At 41.5% G+C, this 21,449-nt stretch overlaps 1 protein-coding gene across 1 annotated transcript in view; it reads left to right on the top strand.

Annotated features, from left to right (window-relative positions):
• Positions 1-21,449, top strand: part of kcnj6 (potassium inwardly rectifying channel subfamily J member 6) — an 83,398-nt gene that overhangs the window by 40,407 nt on the left and 21,542 nt on the right. The window contains exon 2 of the mRNA XM_017691384.2: positions 15,044-15,968. Within this exon, the coding sequence (XP_017546873.1) occupies positions 15,068-15,968 (901 nt within the window). The 5' untranslated portion in view covers positions 15,044-15,067. The remainder of the gene's footprint in view (positions 1-15,043; positions 15,969-21,449) is intronic.

The raw sequence follows: 21,449 nt of genomic DNA, 5'->3' as shown, positions 1-21,449 counted from the left end.
ACACTCTGAAAGGTCATGCTGCCACCCTGACTCATCACAAAACTGCTCGGCTGGATCGGTGCTAATCTCTGTATAACCATCTTGCCTGCTCCACTTATTGGATTCTTATATTGGAAAAGAGTAATAATGAAATGATTGCACAGAGTGAGTCAAAGGAAATGGAAGCACATCTAACTTTTTCACTGTAAATGTGCTGATCTAGGAGCAGGTTTTGCCACCCAGAGACCAGAGATCTATCAGCTCTAGAACCTTGAGAGACGTGACCTACGGGCTCTACAGCTAGGGTACATGGACCGCATAAACCCCAGCTAATGTTACCAATTGTTCTGCAATTTTTAGAAAACAAATAAACCAGTGCGAACTGGGGGAGAACATTCTTCCGTTCAACCCTGTGCTGAGGAAGAAAAGTGTAGAACAGTCTAAAATGGGGGAGAACCTTGTGCAACAGTGTGAATGAGGAGAACATTCTAGAACAATATGAATGAGGAGAAAATTGTCAGTGTAAATTGGGAGCACATTTTAGAACAGTTGTGAATGTGGAAGAACATTGTAGAACAATGTAAATGTGCAGGAACACTCTAGAACAGCATGAAGGGGGGGCATGCTAGAACAATATAAATGGGAGGAGAAGATGCTATAACATTGTGAAAAAGGAAGCACATTTTAGAACAGTTGTGAGTGTGGAAGAACGTTGTAGAACAATGTAAATGTGCAGGAACACTCTAGAACAGCATGAAAGGGGGAGAACATCCTAGAACAGTATAAATGGGGGGAGAAGATGCTATAACATTGTGAAAAAGGAAGCACATTTTAGAACAGTTGTGAGTGTGGAAGAACGTTGTAGAACAATGGAAATGTGCAGGAACACTCTAGAACAGCATGAAAAGGGGAGAACATCCTAGAACAGTATAAATGGGGGGAGAAGATGCTATAACAGTGTGAAAAAGGAAGCACATTTTAGAACAGTTGTGAATGTGGAAGAACATTATAGAACAATGTAAATGTGCAGGAACACTCTAGAACAGCATGAAGGGGGGGCATGCTAGAACAATATAAATGGGGGAGAAGATGCTATAACAGTGTGAAAAAGGAAGCACATTTTAGAACAGTTGTGAATGTGGAAGAACGTTGTAGAGCAAAGTGAATGGCAAAGAGCTATCTAGAACAGCATGAATGGTGAAAAACATTGTAGAACAGTGTGAATGGGGAAGAACATTCCAGGACAACATAATTGGTTAAGAACATTCTAGAACATTGAAAATAGGGTGAATGTTCTAGAACAGCATGAATGAAATTGGGCATTCTAGAACAGCAACTGTGTGGGAAAAACTCTCTAGAACAAGGTTCTTTAATTAGAGTTCAGTAAGGTCCAGTTAGAGACAATGTCCTCAAGCAAAGGTCCAGAACATCATAATGTCTAACTTGCATTATGATTCGGTGCCATGTCCTGTTTACTGAAGTAGCCGAGTTTTTCCTTGCCACCATCGCCTCCGGCTCACTGGGGGACGTATGTTGTAACTGTGTGTTTTCAAACTTCTGTAAAGCTGCTTTGTGACAACATCGTTGTAAAAAGCGCTATACAAATAAACTTGAATTGAATTGAAATGATCAAATCAAATAAAGTACAAATCAGTAATATTTCAACATTTATTGCCAGTTTCCTCTTTTTACAGCACGTCATGTGAAATAACTTCCCTCTGACTCACTTTCTTCCCTGACTGCTGTTTCTCTCCTCGTCCCTCCCCTGGGCAGCGTTACTCACTCGAGTCTCAGGGCTCATCGTAATGCACAGATCTGATTGGCTGAGTAACGTCACGTGTGATACTTACAACAAATGTGATTGGTCTGTGAGTCTCCCGGGCCACTAAAGCTACCGTAAAGGCTAGAAAAGCTATGCCGATTAAAACAGGACCACCCTGTCAAAATTAAGTAAAACTCCTTAGTTTATCGCTTATATGTCCAGGTCCGCATAGGACAGCATCCAGATGAGATTGTTTTATTACGTTTTGAATTTGATTGCTTTTTGTCAGTTTGACATCAAAACAAACAGGAATAAGTCAATAGAGCAGATTCAACCCTGTTGATACAGAAAGTAAATTAAATGTAATTCATTATGTAATTACAGTATATCTCTGCTATTGGAAGACATCAGACTCAGACTGCGGTCCGCCTATTAGTGACCTCTGCTGTAGAACAATGTACATTTTGAGAACATTGTGGTACTGTGTAAATACATAAGGAGGAACGTTCCAGATCAGTATGAATGGGGGAAACATTTTAGAACAGTGTGAACGAAGTACAACATGTGTATTAGTTTGTGTTTGTTGTGCTTTGGCCTTAGAAACGTTGAGGAATAAAAAGTCCTACAAGGTTATAAGGACCCAAAATCATTTTTACACTCTGGCTATCCTGTCAGGTGGTGAGTGTAACTTGGCTGTCAATCAAGGGCCTCAAAAAGTAACTAGATCCCTGTGCGGTTTAAACTTTACTGCACAAGTCAATCGTTGAGATGTCAACTAAATAATTCAGAGTGGTTTGATGTGAAATGATGCGCTGTGGAGAAACTTACTGATGCAGCTTTCTTTGCAGTGGTGGAGAGACGTGTCAGGGATCACAGTGTCTGCAGTGCACATGTAGCTGTTTGATTTCTTATCCAAAATGACCACTGAACCGGTCTGTAGGTGTTTCTGGCCAGTCTTCCACTGTGAGAAGACAACTCAATGCTATTGGCATGAAGGGGTGTGTCGCTATGAAGAGGCCTTTATTACCTTTATTGGTAAAAGAAAATATGCAAAAACTTGGATTGTGAGAAGCAGAAAATGTAACCAACTTCTAAGACTAAACTTTGGAGGGGGTGGAAGAGTTGAAAGCAGGTCTCCTATTTTGAATAGACCACGGTAGTCGTGTCGTGTTTGTAGTCGGCACCATGCTTTTATGCCCATATTAGGAACTCCGGGTCTAAGCATCATTTCTCTATGGCCAGAATGAATAGGGTTTTCGAAAATCGCCTCTATCGCCCCCTGGGTTAAATAAAACGTTCAGAACGTTTTGTCCTCTGAATTACGAGGTTGTTAAAGAGTTAAAATATGGATATTGCATATGAGCTAAAGCTACTGAATTCATGTCATAAAGCAGGTTGTCGATCTTACTCCATAGTTATCACCCCTTGATTTCAGCTCTTAGAATATGCTAATTATTATTTTAATGCTGGTAACGTTTTTCTGAGGACAATTGCCAGCTTTTTGTTCGATTTTTCCCGTTCCACCTTAAGTGGTGCAGCAGTCACATTCTGAACTGCCGCACCATTTAAGGTGGAATGGGAAAATTCGAAAAAGAAGCGGACTTCAGCTTCATGGAGGGTTGAAAGACATGATATGAGGTTTCTCTATTTCCGCTTAGCAGAGTAACGTTAACTTATTTTTGCTGCTTTAGTTAACCAACAGGTCAGTACTTTGTCTCGTTTGCTAATGTTTGTGATAGCTACTCACAGCTGCTGCACCATTTAAGGTGGAATGGGAACATTCAAAGAAGAAGCTGCGAAAAAAGAAGTGAAATTCAGCCTCGTTGTTTTAACACGGGTAGTATATCAAAATATCCTAGAAATGGAGAAATGAAGAAATGGAGCTTAGACCCAGACTTCCTAAAATGGGCATAACTAGGACTACGGAATAACGCACAACTACAGAGGTCTGTGGAAGGTACAGCAAAGTCAGTGTGAACACACTAAATACTGAATATTATATTTTGTTGCGGTTTCTGTGTAATTTTGTTGAATAGATGTTTTCAGCTTATTTCCTGACACTGAAGTTAATAACATGTACTTAATGACTATTTTGGCCTCTGATTTTGGACAATAACACTTTGAAAGTCTGGTTCTGATCACCACCACTGACTCTTTTACGACAAACAACCCTGAATGACTTTGTTTACATCTGAACAATTTAAGAATGCAGAATTTTTGTAATTCCCGCTGAAATCTGATGACTATAAAACTCACCTTACCTCTGACTCCAACGATGAACATCAAAGGCCGGACCTTCCGTGGGTTTTAGGTTTGACGTGCTTACCGTCTCATGCAAAAATTTGGGCACCCCTGGTCCAGGGAGCACAAAGTGAAATATTAATGTTTCTATGATGCTAAAATTAAGTGTTATATGCAACATCCAGCCAAGCTTGAACAGAGGATTTAAGATATAAATATGATTAAAAAACACGGCTTAAAAAATGCTGATCAGACTTATCTGAGGACTGTGTGGGCGTGGCTAATCTGCAGTTTGATTGGCAGCTCTACAGCCACTCATATAAAACTAAACCCATTGTCCAGCTTTTTTATGTGACAGTAACTGGATTAAAAAAAGTCACAGATGAAAATGCAGATGTAGTCAACTTGTCTAGCTTGCTACCTTTGGGTTATGTTGAGTTAGCCTTTGCTTACAGAGCTCCTCTGACTCTGAAGCTGTTTCGTGTGGGTGGGTAAGAGTAGCCAGCCTTATGATTGGTTGGGGGGATACTTACAGAAGGATTACCCAAGACTGGGACTGCCCAGTTTACATCAAGAGGGCAGAAATTTGGCAAAATATATATCATTTATTGGTAATCAGAACATTATTCAAAATGTGTACCTAGTTTACTGTTTACTGTTTACCTGAAATAACAAGATGATCAGAGAGAAAACACAGATTAATGTCCCCAAGGTCTTTAACACAGCCTCTACAGATAAAACACTTCTGCATATTTTAATATACGGTCAATGTTTTCGCTGAGTTGGAAATAATGGAGAAAACCCATAAACTGTGGCCCAATATGTTGTTCAGCAAACACACAAAACTGTGCATGACAATTAGCAGAAAAATGTCATTTTTAAGTGTGATGTTTATAGATGATGCATTAATTTGCTTTCACTTACACTGGGGAAAAAATGGTTCATCAGATCAACCTAAAAAAAAGACTTAAACGAGTAATTAAACTAGTTATATTAAACTCAAACAACAATAATTGAAAAAAGTCCTGTGTTCAAAGTGTTTATTTAGGTTAAATAAAACTAGTTCATTTCCTTTTTACCACATGCAGTCATTTTTAGGTCGCTCTGACAATCTTTACGGTGTAGAAAATCAACAAAGCATGCTGTCTTTTGTGTATGACTGTATTGTATGCAAGGGGCAGCCAACAGTTTATGAAATATTTCAGTTTAATTCTTTTTCCTCTGCCTCCAAACGTTTCTTGGAAATTTCTTGAGAATCTTCAATATCAATTCAGAATTTCACTGACCCTTGTTGTTCGGAGGGCAGTGTGTGTGATTCATTGCCAGTATTCATATGTTTGAGTGCATGTGTGTGGGAGTATTAGTGTGTGTGTGTGTGTGTGTGTGTGTGTGTGTGTGTGTGTGTGTGTGTGTGTGTGTGTGTGTGTGTGTGTGTGCGTATAAGGAAGAATCCTTTGCTAATTGAATTACCTGCATGTTGTCTGCACTGCTGCTTGCAGCTACTGACAGAGGAATTAGTCATACAAGAGTTTTTTTTTCTTTATTATTTCTTTCTTTCTCTCCCTCTCTTGTTCGCCCTCACAGCCGAAGAGACAAGCACATTTAAATTAATATTCCAATGCAACAGATATGATGTTTTCGTCCTTACTTTTCATTTCCTCAAGTCTCTGTGCATTTTCCGTGCAAAGAAATCTGCAAGCTCTGCAATCTGTTCCACACTTTGAGTGTGTGTGTGTGTGTGTGTGTGTGTGTGTTTGGGGAAGGGGGGGGGTGTTGGTGTTGTCATCTGTAAACAGCGAATGCAGTGAGACGTTTGGGAAAAGGCAGTTTTCTCACTTGAAAAGCTGGCGCACTCTAAACTGTGCGATGGCCTGAGCTATCCTGACCCGACCCCCATCACCCCCCACTGCCCCTCTCTCTCTCTCGGCTTTCTGATGCGACACTGCTTTCTGAGCTTGAGACAGACCTCCATCCATGAGCCAGGCAAGGCTCTCATCTGCTGCTGTTCACTGCCTGTCGAAGCTTCTCCACAACTGTAGAACAACAGCTGGATAAAGTTCAATTAATTCAAAGTCAGATTTCAAAACGCATTTCTGACTTTTAATCAACGAAGAATTTAGACCGAAATCCTTTTGCTTTGAATGACCAAACCGTTAACCTCACCTACATGTTACCCATTTATTTTTATGTTTTGACAGAGAAGATTTTTGGTCATTTTGAGCAGAACTTAAAAAAGCTATCCGGTACATGTCTAGCAAACGGCTTTGGACAGTTGTACACACATAAAATCATAATATTTTTCATTAAAACACAAAGCTTACATACAAGTTGAAATTTAGGGGGTTAGGGCTTAGGACTGTCAGTAGAGAGTGTATCCTGCAAATGATGATTCTGTATATCGTCGCTGTCCAAAGAAAGCCATGCATCTCCATTGCTGTAGATTTTTCTTCATTTCAACACAGCAACAATAGAAATGCTCTAAAATCACTTGGAATACAATCTCTTTACAATGACTTACAGTGCAAGTTAAGTATTTTTGCCGTCTCCTGTAAAGTTACTATTCTGGAGATATGCGTTAGTTTTTTGGTTTGGACAGTGATGACATATTAAGCTTATTACTATCTCAATTAATGCCTGGGGTTTATATAAATCAACATAGTCCTTGTAAATATCTAAGGTCTGAACACTTATTTGATTTTTAAATAGTTTTTTTTACTGTGAGGCCACAGTTTGAGCTGGTTCAGTAGAACGGGGCACATGCATTTGTTAAGAGTACCTCAGCAGTTGATCAAGTCAAGTCAAAGTGTATTTATATAGTGCTTTTTACAGCAGCTTCACGAAGGAGCTTTAGAGAAAAGTCCTGTGAAAAGACCCCATGAGTGCCGCCAATGGTGACAGTGGCCAGGAAAACTCACTAAGAGTGAGAGGAAGAAACCTCGAGAGGAACCAAGACTCAAAAGGGGAACCTGTCCTCCTCTGGCCGACGGTGTTAGTATAGTATAATATAGTCTGTGCAGCAGCAGCAGCAGCATCATCATCATCATCCGAGAGGTCAGTTCATGCAGAGACTGTACAAGCCATTCGCAAGCCTTTCTTCAATGAAGCTGTAGCACTTGATGTTGGTTTAGCAGCCGCTGTGCAGATTAATAATCCAGTCGCGCTGCTTTCAGTCTGAGAAGCAGCAGCAGTGTGTTTTTCTTCTTTCGCTCAGCTTGTTAATTCATTCTCTTCAAGCGTCCACGTCCCTAAAGTCACCTGTTGGTTAGCTGAGATGTTAGTTAGTGTTAGTCGGTTAGTGTTTGGGATCTAGACCCTTCACTGAGATGACGGACTCCAAGAAATCCCATGAGTTTCCTAGCACTCATTATTTTCCATAACTTTTCCAGGCCTGGAAAACCAAATAAGGTGTATTTCATGACTTTTTCCAGGATTTTCATGAACCCTGACCTCCATTAGTAGTGGGACTATAATCGACTTTTACTATGACAATAAGTTCAATAATCAATAGTATGACGATATAATCATCATAAATTATTTATAATATGAATAATTGCACCAAACAAGCATAAAAAACACCTTAAAAAGGTAGAAAATTCTTCAGCCTGTAGTTTGTTATATTTTTTAACAAAAGTCAATCAAAGGAAACATTTACGGCATTTGGCTGAGGCTCTTATCCAGAGCAACTTACAATTTGATCATTTTACACAGGTAGGCCAAGGTGGTGTTAGGAGTCTTGCCCAAGGACCCTTATTGGTATAGTGTAGGGGGCTTGCCCTGGTCGGGGATTGAACCCCAGTCTACAGCGTAGAAGGCAAAGGTGTTAACCACTACACTAGCCAACCACCACATTTTGAATAAATACATTTTAATCATTCTATTAATAATTACTGATGGTTCAATAGCACATTTCTTTTCTGATACCAATACTGAGACAATACTGAGAGTATCAGTGAATTCTGACGCAATATTTCTTCTTGAAAGCAGTTGTATGCAAAGGTTTGGGCGCCCTTGGTTAAATTGCATGTTTTGTTGAGGAAATAATAATAATAATAATAATAAATAATAATAATAATAATAATAATAATAATACATATGACCTACAGCAAAGACGCTTTTGCACCTTTTAATACCCAATTACTGTTTATTTGCTGACATTAAACATTTTGGGGAAAATGTACAGTAAATGTTGCCTGTGCAAAAGTTATAGCACATTGTATATTTTATATTTTTTTCCATTTTTTTCCATACTTTGTACTTTGACCAAGGCTGCACGGTGGTGTGGTGGGTAGCGCTGTCGCCTCACAGCAAGGAGGGCCTGGGTTCGATTCCCCGGCCAGGCAACCAGGGTCCTCTCTGTGTGGAGTTTGCATGTTCTCCCTGTGTCTGTGTGGGTTTCCTCTGGGTTCTCTGGTTTCCTCCCACAGTCCAAAAGACATGCAGTCAGGCCAATTGTATAAAGTGATCAAATTGTAAGTCGCTCTGGATAAGAGCGTCAGCCAAAATGCCATTAATAATAAAATAAAATAATAAACAAATGGGTGACGGTCATGCAAATGACCAGATACGTTTCCTGTTTGAAACCGCTTTAAAGCAGATTCTGCTACCAACCAAAAATGTTGCAATACTGCACATTTTGTTTTGCCAAGCAGTTGCAGAGGTTCACTGCTGTCTAATGCCTTCAGAATTGCCTTAGAGTTAGCGAAATTGACTCATCAGTTCAGAATTAAGGGTCGAATAATTACAGTAGTTTCACCAGGTTTATTTCCATGCACTCTAATTACACACAGATCTGTTGCTGTGGGCGGGCATTAAGGGGGGCATGCCCACCCAGTTAGATTCCTACACCCAGCCAAAAATTGGCTGCCTTTTGTAGCAGCAAGAAAAGGAATTCAAAGAATCCAAGGAATCAAATATGTTTTGTTTGATGGGCCATTCCAGTCAATATCAAACTGACAGAAGCAGCAGTTTAAGTCTAATTAGACGATTCTCCCTAAAAACGATATATATGTCCAAAAATAATGAAGGAGAGAATGCGCACTGCCTCGACTACCAGGGTTGATGTTTTTAAATGTTCTCCCTTCTTTCTACCATCACCAGTATTCACCTAAATAAGGACGAAGTTGTGTTCACAGGTGTTTTGCTCTGCCACCAGCTCGTATTTCACGTGTCTGATCTGAGAAAAGGGCTGCAAGGAAGCTAGAATACATCTGTCTTCAGAAACGGCAGGAACCTGCTTTTTATTCCATCAGGAAGGAAGACTTTTAATGATTCAAAACTTTTGCAGTACAAATAATTTGTAGGAAGCTGTAAAAAAGAAGTGTGCCCAGAATGATGACCATATAACGTGGTGCAGATGACTTGCTAATAATTGAGAAATCTCTAATGAATTTAGTGCTAGAATGTCTATACAGAGTGCCCATCGAACCTCAAAGCTGCTAACATGACGAGAAATTTTTCAGTTTCAAAAAGCCTTAAAATATTGAATAAACATCTAAAACTACATCCAGTATCTGTATATTTGAAATGAATAAGTTCCTGATGAATTAAATAACTATCATTTCTATGACAAATGATTCCAAACACTGGAACATGAGATTATAGTAGCTGAAAAGCGTCCACATCATCTGGTGTGAAGAGACCTTTAGGCTCACTGGGAGAAGGAGAAACAGATGATTAAGTGAGTGCCCACTAACTAAAGATCCAACTGCCCAACTAAAAGATTTGGTACGAGTGACTAAGATTAGATTAGACGACCCTTATTAGTCCCACATCAGGGAAATTTCACCTCCGCATTTAACCCATCCGTGAAGTGAAACACCACATACACACTAGTGAGCACACACACACTAGGGGGCAGTGAGCACACTTGGCCGGAGTGGTGGGCAGCCTAATCCGCAGCACCCGGGGAGCAGTTGAGGGTTAGGTGTCTTGCTCAAGGACCCCTCAGTCATGTGCTGTCGGCTCTGGGGATCGAACCGGCGACCTTCCGGTCAGAAGGCTGGTTCCTTAACCTCCAGCCCACAACTGCCCCGGGTCTGATTATACTCTTAAAAATAAAGGTGGCAAAAGGGCTTTTTAGAGTGCTGCCACAAAATAAACACTTTTGAATGGTTCCTTTAAGACGCATTATTGGAAATGAGATGTTTGAATGTGAAGGAACCTTTGAAAGGTTCTATATCAGGGATGATATGCATTTTACATAATGGGCCACATTACAGTGACTCCAGTGTCAAAAAATTCAGTTGAGCAGACCAATAACACTTTAACAATCCTCCTAAATGTATTTATTCTGTCACTATTCATCTGAAAAGCTGAATAAACAAACTGATTGAACAAAGGGCACTGATAAAACACTGAAATTAGTCAGTGCAACATTAGATGCTGAGGATATGCTGTCTTGTAGCAAAGCTCAGAGAATAAGAAGGACTGAACTCATGAAGTTATATAAGTATTCCTAATGTAAATGGCAGGTTTTATGTGCAAACGTGAGCATTGTACAGTCGTGATTAACCTGACTGATTTATTTAGCTGTCACCAATGTGAGCAGCTAAGCTAAGAAAGTCTAAATTACCATTTTTCTGTCATAGGATATCATAATAAATTGATATTTAGCAAATACAGTTGAAGTTTAACTTTAGTTTTATCCAAATCTCAGCTTCAGGTATGAAATTAAAACAGCACCACCCTCCAGATGAGCAAATAGCATGTGCTGGATTTTATACGTCCCTTATTAACATCCTTCCACCATTTCTTAGCCTAATAATTCTGGAAGATTTACTGCCACTGCCGTTCTCACTGCAGTCTTGTACCATTCACTTGTCGGAAGAAGCAGAGCTTGCTGTTGTGGTTGCGAAATAGTGACTGGTTGAGTGTTGTCTCGAGCATTGTTTTGCAAATTGTCCACAAGAGGGTTCACATCGGGTCAGATAAGAACAATAATTGGGCCGGGCTCTGCCGGCTGGCCATATGTTTGACGCCGATGTTCTTTACCAATTAAGGTTTTTGTAGATCTGTACATCCAAGTCAAGAACTATTTAGAAACCCTCGTTTGTAAAATTGTACACGTAAACAATTAAAACAGTAAAATAACATCAGCATTAATAAAAAAAATAGAAAAAGACGAGTTTGGTGTCAATGACACACTGTCCATGACCATGACACCAGTCGTGCCAGTGCTGGTCTCTGAGGGCCACTGTGTAGCTGCAAGCAAGAGAAAGAGAGCAGCACTTTATGCCGCTGCTTCTACAGGAGCAGAATGAGCTCTGACAGCTCTGTAGGATGGAGTAAGGAGGAGGGGTGGAAAGGGGTCGGATGGACAAAGGGAGAGTCTGAGTGGACTCGTGTTAGTGATGTAAGCTCTGACTCTGGCTCTCAGGTTCTCAGTGGCAGACTTGAAAACGCAGGTCACGCACGGCCACGGCTAATCACGCCATCTCCGGTTCAATTACAGTCATGAAGAAGATATTAGTTCCAAATGAGGGAAAGAATAATTGCATTGTATTCTCCAGGTCCCAAAGTATTGATTAAGATAGCTACTTTGCTGTTAACAGGAGCCTTAATTGTGCATCTCTTTTGTTAAATACTTGGGCAGCGGCATCACCGGAAAGCCATTTACAGCTTCTTAATTACTTTTTATTATGAAGTAGTGTCTCTACTTCAGAATGCCCAAGCACATTTGTAAGTTCGACCCATTGTGCTCTCTCCAGCTAATTAAATATGCACATGAGAGGCTTGTACATGCCGACTGTGTTAATCAGCCTTGTTTTTGCTTTGGCAAATCAAGAAGAGCTTTGAGAATGTGTATTGAGCTCTTTGTGGTAAACGTGCACTAAACTTTATCACTACTAAAAATATGCCACAAAGCGTTCCTTGAGTGATGCCTTGGTGCGAATGTGTCAGACTCCAGTCCTCGCGGGCCAAAACACTGCAGACTTACCTGATTCAGCTCATCAGCTACTCTGAAATCAAAGTGTTAGATGAAGGTTTTCTCCTATCACTGCACTACTTTGGCCTGGAAGGTCCCCAGTTTGACATGCCTGCCATAGTGGAACCACTTTTGGTCCCCTAAAGAACCATGACTGAGAAAGAGATTTGTGAGGAGGACGAAGCCAATGGTTTGAAGAACATTCACATTATGTAAAGGGTCTACACCAATTTGAGAGTTTCTTCCTAAAACCTTTACATGATGTTGTTGCTGACCATTAAGGCCCTATTGCACAGCTACTGACCACTTCTGGAGGGGATTGATGGTGCATTATTTTTTATTTAATTCTGATTTGGTTTTGGTTTAATTGTAAGAGCTGCTGACTTTTTGATTCAACTTCTTTGTTTTATGATTTATTTTGCCTTATGATTTGCTTTCGATCTAATCTTTGATTTTGATTCAATTTCACAATATATTCCTTGACCTCCCACATCAATTTTTACATATGTTGAGGATATTTTGCTCATTTGGCATTTATAGTATATTGTATTATTCACTGTTTGGAATACTTAGTAAGTTAATCAGTAATTCAAGATTAAAACCGTGAAAAGGCCCTGTGACCGGAAGGTCGCCGGTTCAATCCCCAGGGCCAACAGTCCATGACTGAGGTGTCCTTGAGCAAGACACCTAACTCCTAACTGCTCCCCGGGTGCCGTGGATAGGGCTGCCCACTGCTCTGGGCAAGTGTGCTCACTGCCCCCTAGTGTGTGTGTGTTCACTAGTGTGTATGTGGTGTTTCACTTCATGGATGGGTTAAATGCGGAGGTGGAATTTCCCCGTTTGTGGGATTAGAAAAGTATCACTTAACTTATAAACTAAATATTGGCTGACTAGAGCATTGGGAACTCTCCTAAAAAGGTAATATAGAGGAGCTGGCTGTGGACTGTATGCTCTGGAATCTCTGATGGGGATGAACGTCTGAACGCACAGAACAGAGTGTACCAGATGGGAACCATCTTATCATTTGATGCTCAATAAAGCGAAAGAATTTTCCTTCCTTCCACAAGAACCCAGTGGCTGAAGTGTTTTTCATTCCCTTTTACCCTTTTTCATTTTTGTTGATATTATTTGATTCTTCTGATTCATTTTACAGTTACATTTATGGCATTTGGCAGACGCTCTTACCCAGAGCGACTTACAATGTGATCATTTTTACACAGGTAGGTGAAGGTAGTGTTAGGAGTCTTGCCCAAGGACTCTTATTGGTATAGTGTAGGGGGGCTCACCCGGAGGGTAATTAAAGCCCAATCTACAGCAGAGAAGGTAGAGGTGTTGCCCACTACACTAACCAACCACTACAACCCACTATGTTTTGAAGATGTTAGATCACAGACTGTTATTAGGGCAATAGTATAGACACTATTAAAGATACTTATAAAAGTCCAGACCCTGGGCAAAAGATCTTGGTTGTGACAATCTGAAGGTTCTTTAAACTTTAAATCTCATTTCTCCAAAGAACCATTCATTGAGAGGTTCTTTAAGCATCCAAAATCAGTTCTTCTATATTCAAAGAATGAATACTTTGAACACCTTTTTTGTCCATCACAACTGGTACTACACCTTTTCTTTTTCCTACAAAGTTCAGAAAGACATCTAACATTAGTCACTTGCTTATCTTATAGATCTTATTTCTGTATGAACTGAGTGCCACTGTAACTTCTAAAGGTGCCCTACTTTTACATCATAACTCCACCATCCAGCACTGCCCTGAGCTGGATGGTTTCCTTTTTGAGTTTTGGTTCCTCTCAGTGTTTCTTCCTCATGCTCTTAGAGAGTTTTTCCTGCCACTTTTGCCACAGGCTTGCTCATTAGGAGCTTGGACCTGGATTTCTCAAAAGCTGTCTATCGTAAAAAGTGCTATACAAAAAATTGAACCGAATTGAATTGAGATGGAAAATGGGTCATCTTTCACAGACAAGCTGAAGATTATTTGACCAATTTGTCTTTAAAATGAATTCTATTGCAACTGTACTAATCACAGAGCGACAGAACGAGGTCAGGCTGAAAAGAGAAGAGAAATGCCGGGCACATTCAGAAATAGTCACCAAATAAAAATTCTGTCAGTTGCTTTTACATGAACCCCGAACAGCTGGGATTCAAACCTGAACTTCAGTGGTTGGTTTGTCTCTGCATTGCTAAGCACTGCATTCTGCAAACAGTGCCCTGAGGTCTGCAACAAAAATGTTTTTTATATGCTGCACTGCAGAGCTCCATTCCTCTTCATTACAAGACAAAGATTTTCTCGATTTCTTTTCATGTGTGTTCCCTCCTGAGAAGCAGAAGCAGTTCTCAGGATCATTATGTTCAGGTTTGGTGAAGAGCTTGCTGTGATTGTAACTCAGGCAGGAGTTGTTGAACACGTCACACCTGCAAAAGGTGTTGCATTGAACCCACAGCAATGGTGGAACAACTCTGGTGTGAGAGACTGGGTACCTGCTAATCTGGTTCAACCTTTTCTCTGATCAGCAGTGCGAAAAACTGTCTTGTCTGCGATTTTTGCAAGAAAACACATAAAGCATACACACACGCCTTCTAAGGCGCTTATCCTTCTGAGTAGAGCCCATCCCAGCAGTCAGGATACAGTCCCAACAGGTCACCAGTCCATCGCAGGGCAGAGAGACAGACAGACATATACATTCACACACACACCTAGGGCCAATTTAGCATGTCCAATCGACCTGACTGCATGTCTGTGGGAGGAAACCTACGCAGACACAGGGAGATGCAAACTCCACACAGAAAGGACCCTGGTCACCCAGCCTGGGTATTGAACCCAGGCCCTTGTTGCTATGAGGTGACAGCACTACCCCCTTCACCACCACTGCAGGCAAACAACGCAGGGAAAATAATGCTGGGTGAAGCAAGTTACTTGATAGAGAATGATGGAAAAATGTTCATGCAACATTTTTCAGAATGTTGATAAACACCGCTTACTAGGACGTATAACATGGGATCACCAAATTATGCTGGTATTTGTTGCTGTATCATTAGATGCCTTGTGAATCTGAATAAATAAGGCAGTGATTCAAACAGAGGTATAATATGGGCTTATCTTGTCTCATGTGTCTTACCTCCAGGCTCAGATCCTTCCAGAAGGCCCAATGGAGCAGGATGTGGAGAGCCCCATCACAGTCAGACAGCCTCGGCTGCCCAAGCAGGCCCGAGATGACATCCCCAAGCAACTTCAGGACCCTGACAGAGCTAAGCGCAAGATCCAGCGCTACGTCCGCAAGGACGGCAAGTGCAACGTGCACCACGGCAACGTCCGGGAGACCTACCGGTACCTTACGGACATCTTCACCACTCTGGTGGACCTGAAGTGGAGGTTCAACCTCTTTATTTTTGTTTTGGTTTACACAGTGACGTGGCTGTTCTTTGGCTTCATGTGGTGGCTGATCGCATATGCGCGGGGGGACCTAGACCACATAGGGGACGAGAAGTGGACGCCGTGCGTCAACAACCTGGAGGGCTTCGTTTCTGCGTTTTTGTTTTCCATAGAGACCGAGACCACTATCGGCTATGGCTACAGAGTGATCACAGACAAGTGTCCAGAGGGCATTGTGCTCCTGCTGGTGCAGTCGGTGCTGGGCTCCATCGTGAATGCCTTCATGGTGGGCTGCATGTTTGTAAAGATCTCGCAGCCCAAGAAAAGAGCAGAGACGCTGATGTTCTCCACCAATGCAGTGATCTCCATGCGTGACGGGCGCCTGTGCCTGATGTTCCGTGTGGGGGACCTGAGGAACTCGCACATCGTGGAGGCCTCCATTCGAGCCAAATTGATCAAGTCCAAACAGACCAAGGAGGGGGAGTTCATCCCCCTCAACCAAACGGACATGAATGTGGGTTACGACACAGGCGACGACCGTCTCTTCCTGGTGTCCCCGCTCATCATCTGCCACGAGATCAACCAGCATAGCCCTTTCTGGGAGATCTCCAAAGCCAGCCTGGATAAGGAGGAGCTGGAGATCGTGGTGATTCTGGAAGGCATGGTGGAGGCCACAGGTAGGAATGCACACATTTTCAGGACAAGCATCATGAAATGAGGCAGATATTTAGGGCTTTAGCCCTAGATTAGTGGTTCCCAATCCTGGTCCAGCAGCCCTTTCAGGAACGTGCTAGATGATAAACGAAAATATGATTACCTCCTCCACATAAAGGCCTGGTAGAAGGAAACCAATGACTACCCGTGAAACTATATTTGTATTCCTTGTACATTTTATTCCTGATCATAAGTCATGGTTTGGCCAGCTGTATGTTTGGGGGCACTTGAAGGCCTGAATGAGGTCAGATGTGTCTAAGAGGTCTAGGCTGCCAGAGTAAATGAGATGATCTTTCATTAGCAGCAGAGTAAAGTGTGGCTGGGTGAGATGGCGTGCTGGAAGAAAGCGTTCTCTGCAAAGAGAGATTTCACTGATTAGACAGAGAGGAAAAACAGTGCCATTAGAGTGGAAGCAAAGATATCAGGCTGAGTCTTGCCTTACACACAACACACATAGTACAGGGAAGATCAAAATATACACTCAAAGCCTTCAGCAGTGGGTGTATGGGTTCTGTGCCATAAATCAAATGAAGTTTATTCTTTGAGCCTGGTCACAACCCACATTTCATGTCTAAATGGAAAAAATACTGAGGGATGCACAACAAGGGTAGGAAGTCTTTTCCAGCATGTAAAAAAAACATAAAAGGGTGATTAAAAGTACAGAAAGGGCTCACAAATTACACCAATAAAAGCCTTGGTCCCACTTTACGCTGTGTCTTTAATAATGGTGCAGTTACACATGGTCAGTAAACGCAACAGCAGTGTTACTAATGGTGACGCATTCACTGCTAAAGATGGATTACAGTAGTACACCTTCTGTATACACACACACACACACACACACACACACACACACACACATATATATATATATATATATATATATATATATATATATATATATATATATATATATATATATATATATATATATATATATATATATATATTTTAACAGGACTGTTCTCTGATTGAAACTGGAGGTGTAATTACCTACATTATAGGAGTACTTATACCATACCTGCCCAGGAAATCCCCAAGTTTCTGTTGTAACATATCAACCTGATCAAATCACGTGGATAAATATCAATTTTACAGTACAGTAATTTTACAGTACCTATGTAAAGATAAATGTTTAAAATTTCTGTAATCCATCTGTCACAGTGAACGCTGCACCAGTAGTTACATCAACGACACACTCAGGGAAAAAAAAGGCACAAAAACTGTTACTGGGCCAGTACCCCTCTTGTCACTGGGGTGGTCAGTGCCTTTAATCAGGGCACATAATTATACCATAATCATTTGAAATTAATTTTTCAAGTTATTTTCTATGTTCTCTTTTAGAACAGTAGGTAAGGACACAGTACAGACACGCACTTTTCACCTAGGAGAGCTTATTTAAGATACACAATTGGACCTTAAAACCACTGCTGTACCTTTGAGGGAACATTTACATTGTTTGTACCTTGATGAACAAAAAATGTACCTGCACAGAACCTTAATTTCTGACTGAGCAGTTATAGATACCATGTAAAGTTGGCCCAAAATGTTTACCCAGTGCTTAAAGCAACATATTTACATTAAACAGCTGCAGAAACTGTACTCCTGAAGCAACATATGAGTTAAAATAGGCAAAACGTAGGATCAAACTCACAGCAAACTAAAAAAAACATGGTTTCTTATAGTTTTACCCTTCAGCCCAGGTCAGGTCTTATCAGGGCCTTATGCAATCAGGGTAATACAACTGTCCTATCAATTTTAGATGGTTGGAGTCCTGTATTTTTTTCAGTGAAGAACATACTGATCATTTAGCCATCCATATGGAGGCATTTTAAGAGTGGTGAATGCTTAACTGGTGGCTCAAATCACATTAATCCTTAGAAACCTAAAGATTTTGTGGGTAAATCACAATTACAATAGCAATTATTAAGTATTTACATGTGACATTCACACATGCCATATGGTGTTATATTCAGGGGACCCTGGACTACTCGGATATGCCATTGTTTGGCATGTAAATGATAAAGGAAATGTAATACCTTTATGAATTTGGGTCATTTCTGATCAAAAATGATCTAGCGCCTGCTAAATTTTGTATTGTTTTTTAAGATGGTGGGACGGGGGGCTGAAGGAAAAATTACGTCGGAAGTGTCAGTAAGCTTGACAAATAGTTTTCAGGCCATTTAATAGACCATCCCTAAATGCTCTGCATAGGGTGGTACATCATTCCTGCCTATCAAAGAAGTTTTTAGAGCATGGCTACATAAAGCAATGGCATTTTGTAATGAAAGCCAACTAACAGGGAGCCGGTGAATTGAGCACAGAACTGGAATAATGTGGTCAGATTCCTCTGAGCCTCTTAGGAGTCTCGCCACGTCTACAAGCTGCAGAACTCTCTCCAGCTCTCTACCATAAACTCAGCTGAGCTGCTGGATACAACACATCTCATTCAACATACAATACACCTCATTCCATATCTTACACAGGCTATTCTCTGGGCATCAGTGGCCAGGCTAATTGGAAGCGAGCACTTTTTCCCACCTCAGATTTTCAGGGTAATTGTTGCAGATTTCTATTTTATGAGGCCTTTAGCCAGCCGAGCTGCGCTGGCACACACAATGCAGATGATCCTTCATTAGCTGCAGATCTGAGGCCACAGCTGTCCGAGCTGTGAACCGCAGGTGAGACGAAGCGTTCCCTCCGGGAGTAAATGAAAGAATATGGAATGATCTGCAGCCCAGGGAGAAATTGCACACTCTCACGGGAATGGTGGTTTTAATGTGCCTTATGCAGGGGCCAAGCAAATGAGTTTTACAGCAAGAAACTTACTGTGAGTGATAAAATGAGGTCCGAGTTTGAGGCTGAAGTGGTAGTAGAGCTTAGGAGCATGTGGTACTTGATGTTGGCAAGTGTTTGAGAATGTTGGACCTGGAGTTTTAAGGTTGTTGAGGGATCAAAGTTCTGTGGTGAGGTTAATGGGTTTGAGGTAAGGGCAGTGTTTTAGAGGTGGGGCAAAGACTGAGGTGGTGATGGTTGTTAGGGACAGATATGATGAAGTTTTATGTATTTTAAAGGCCAATTCAGTGCTAGTGTGCCGTTGTGTGGTACAGACTGAGGTTGTTGGGTGGTAGAGATGAGGCTGTGTGGTGGCTGAGTTTGAAGTTGCTGAGTGGCAGAGTTTGAGGTTGTTGTGCAGTACAGTTTGAGATTGTTGGGTGGTAGAGATGAGGCTGTATGGTGGCTGAGTTTGAAGTTGCTGAGTGGCAGAGTTTCAGGTTATTGTACAGTACAGTTTGAGATTGTTGGGTGGTAGAGATGAGGCTGTATGGTGGCTGAGTTTGAAGTCGCTGGGAGGCAGAGTTTGAGGTTATTGTACAGTACAGTTTGAGATTGTTGGGTGGTAGAGATGAGGCTGTATGGTGGCTGAGTTTGAAGTTACTGCATGGCAGAGTTTGAGGTTATTGTACAGTACAGTTTGAGATTGTTGGGTGGTAGAGATGAGGCTGTATGGTGGCTGAGTTTGAAGTTCCTGAGTGGCAGAGTTTGAGGTTGTTGTGCAGTACAGTTTGAGGTTGGTGGGTGGTAGAGATGAGGCTGTATGGTGGCTGAGTTTGAAGTTACTGCATGGCAGAGTTTGAGGTTGTTGTACAGTACAGTTTGAGATTGTTGGGTGGTAGAGATGAGGCTGTATGGTGGCTGAGTTTGAAGTTGCTGGGAGGCAGATTTTGAGGTTATTGTACAGTACAGTTGGAGATTGTTGGGTGGGAGAGATGAGGCTGTATGGTGGCTGAGTTTGAAGTTGCTGGGAGGCAGAGTTTGAGGTTATTGTACAGTACAGTTTGAGATTGTTGGGTGGTAGAGATGAGGCTGTATGGTGGCTGAGTTTGAAGTTGCTGGGTGGCAGAGTTTGAGGTTGTTATACAGTACAGTTTGAGATTGTTGGGTGGTAGAGATGAGGCTGTATGGTGGCTGAGTTTGAAGTCGCTGGGAGGCAGAGTTTGAGGTTATTGTACAGTACAGTTTGAGATTGTTGGGTGGTAGACATGAGGCTGTATGGTGGCTGAGTTTGAAGTTGCTGGGTGGCAGAGTTTGAGGTTGTTATACAGTACAGTTTGAGATTGTTGGGTGGTAGAGATGAGGCTGTATGGTGGCTGAGTTTGAAAGTATTTTGTGGCAGAGTTTTGATGTTGTTGTTTACTACAATTTGAGGTTGTTAGATGATAGAAATGAATTTGTATGGTGGCAAAGTTTGAGGTTGCTTTGTGGCAGCACCTGAGGTTGCTATATACTAGAGCTTGGAGCTGTTGCACTGTATAGTTTAAGGTTATTGCACAGTACAGTTTGAGATTGTTGAGTGATAGACTTTAAGTGGTAGAGTGGTAGAGTTTGAGGGTTGTTTGTTAGTAGAGTTTGAGGTGGTGCATCCCACAGTTTGACATTGTTGGTTAGCAGAAGTTGAGGCTGTTGAATTGCAGGGCTGTGGATTGTAGAGTTTGAAGTTGTGGGAGTTTGTGCTTCTTGGAAGGAGGACAATTTGAGGCTGTAGTTGCTCATGTGAAGTCAGTGAGGCAAGAATAATGCAAGTGAGTCATTCTCAGAGGACTTAACAACATCCAACACAAGCACACACACAGAGTCACTGGTCCACAGGGAAGACACTCAGACAAACCCCCTGCCCTGGTTGCTTTTCCAGCATGTTTGAGATTCTGAAAGTCGAACACATGTACACGCGCATTCGGAGGAGACAGGAAGAGCTGCTGTGTATATCCACCCTATTTTTTCCACAGTTATTGGGTGAGGGTTTGTTTGATGTCTATGTCGGAGAGAAAGAGCGAGAGAGGGAGTGTCTGTCTGAGTGTATATTGTTTTACTGTAGATAACACTGCAAGCACTCCTGCTGCAAAATTAAAAGAATCACTGTGCAAGATAGACCACGGCTCCTTCAAAGCCAGAGTTTGTATCCATGTGGAACGCAGGACTACAGTAACAGCATTGTGAACAATGACTTTCTTCCACACAACGGCCAATAGATCCATTACTGCAAATAGACTGTGAGCAGAGGAATAAACTGCAGATTAATTGCCGTCAAAAACACACAAAGCGCTTTCACTGCTAGATTATCCCTTTTTTTCTCTGTGTGCAAGTGTTTTATGAGCTGAAAAGAATCAGGATTCTAATATCTGTTGCTCCTCTTTCTGGTTGTAATTTTTTAATATATATTTTTCCTTCTGACTCAGCTGAAGTTGGTTCAAAGAGAATACGTTGGGCCTACTGTAACGATGAAAGTGAGATGAAATATTAAATGCAATCGCGTTAGATTAGATCGATGGGCTCTGCGCGTGAGCGTTTTTGTGTGTGCGTTGGCACTCCTGCGTTTTGAAGGCCGGGCTTCTGCTCTAATGTGTTCTTGCAGCTGTTTTTAGATTTCACCGACAGCTGTCATG

This window comes from Pygocentrus nattereri, chromosome 18 (genome assembly GCF_015220715.1).
Source record: "Pygocentrus nattereri isolate fPygNat1 chromosome 18, fPygNat1.pri, whole genome shotgun sequence".
Taxonomy (NCBI): Eukaryota; Metazoa; Chordata; class Actinopteri; order Characiformes; family Serrasalmidae; genus Pygocentrus; species Pygocentrus nattereri.
This window is presented reverse-complemented; position numbering and strand designations above follow the sequence as displayed.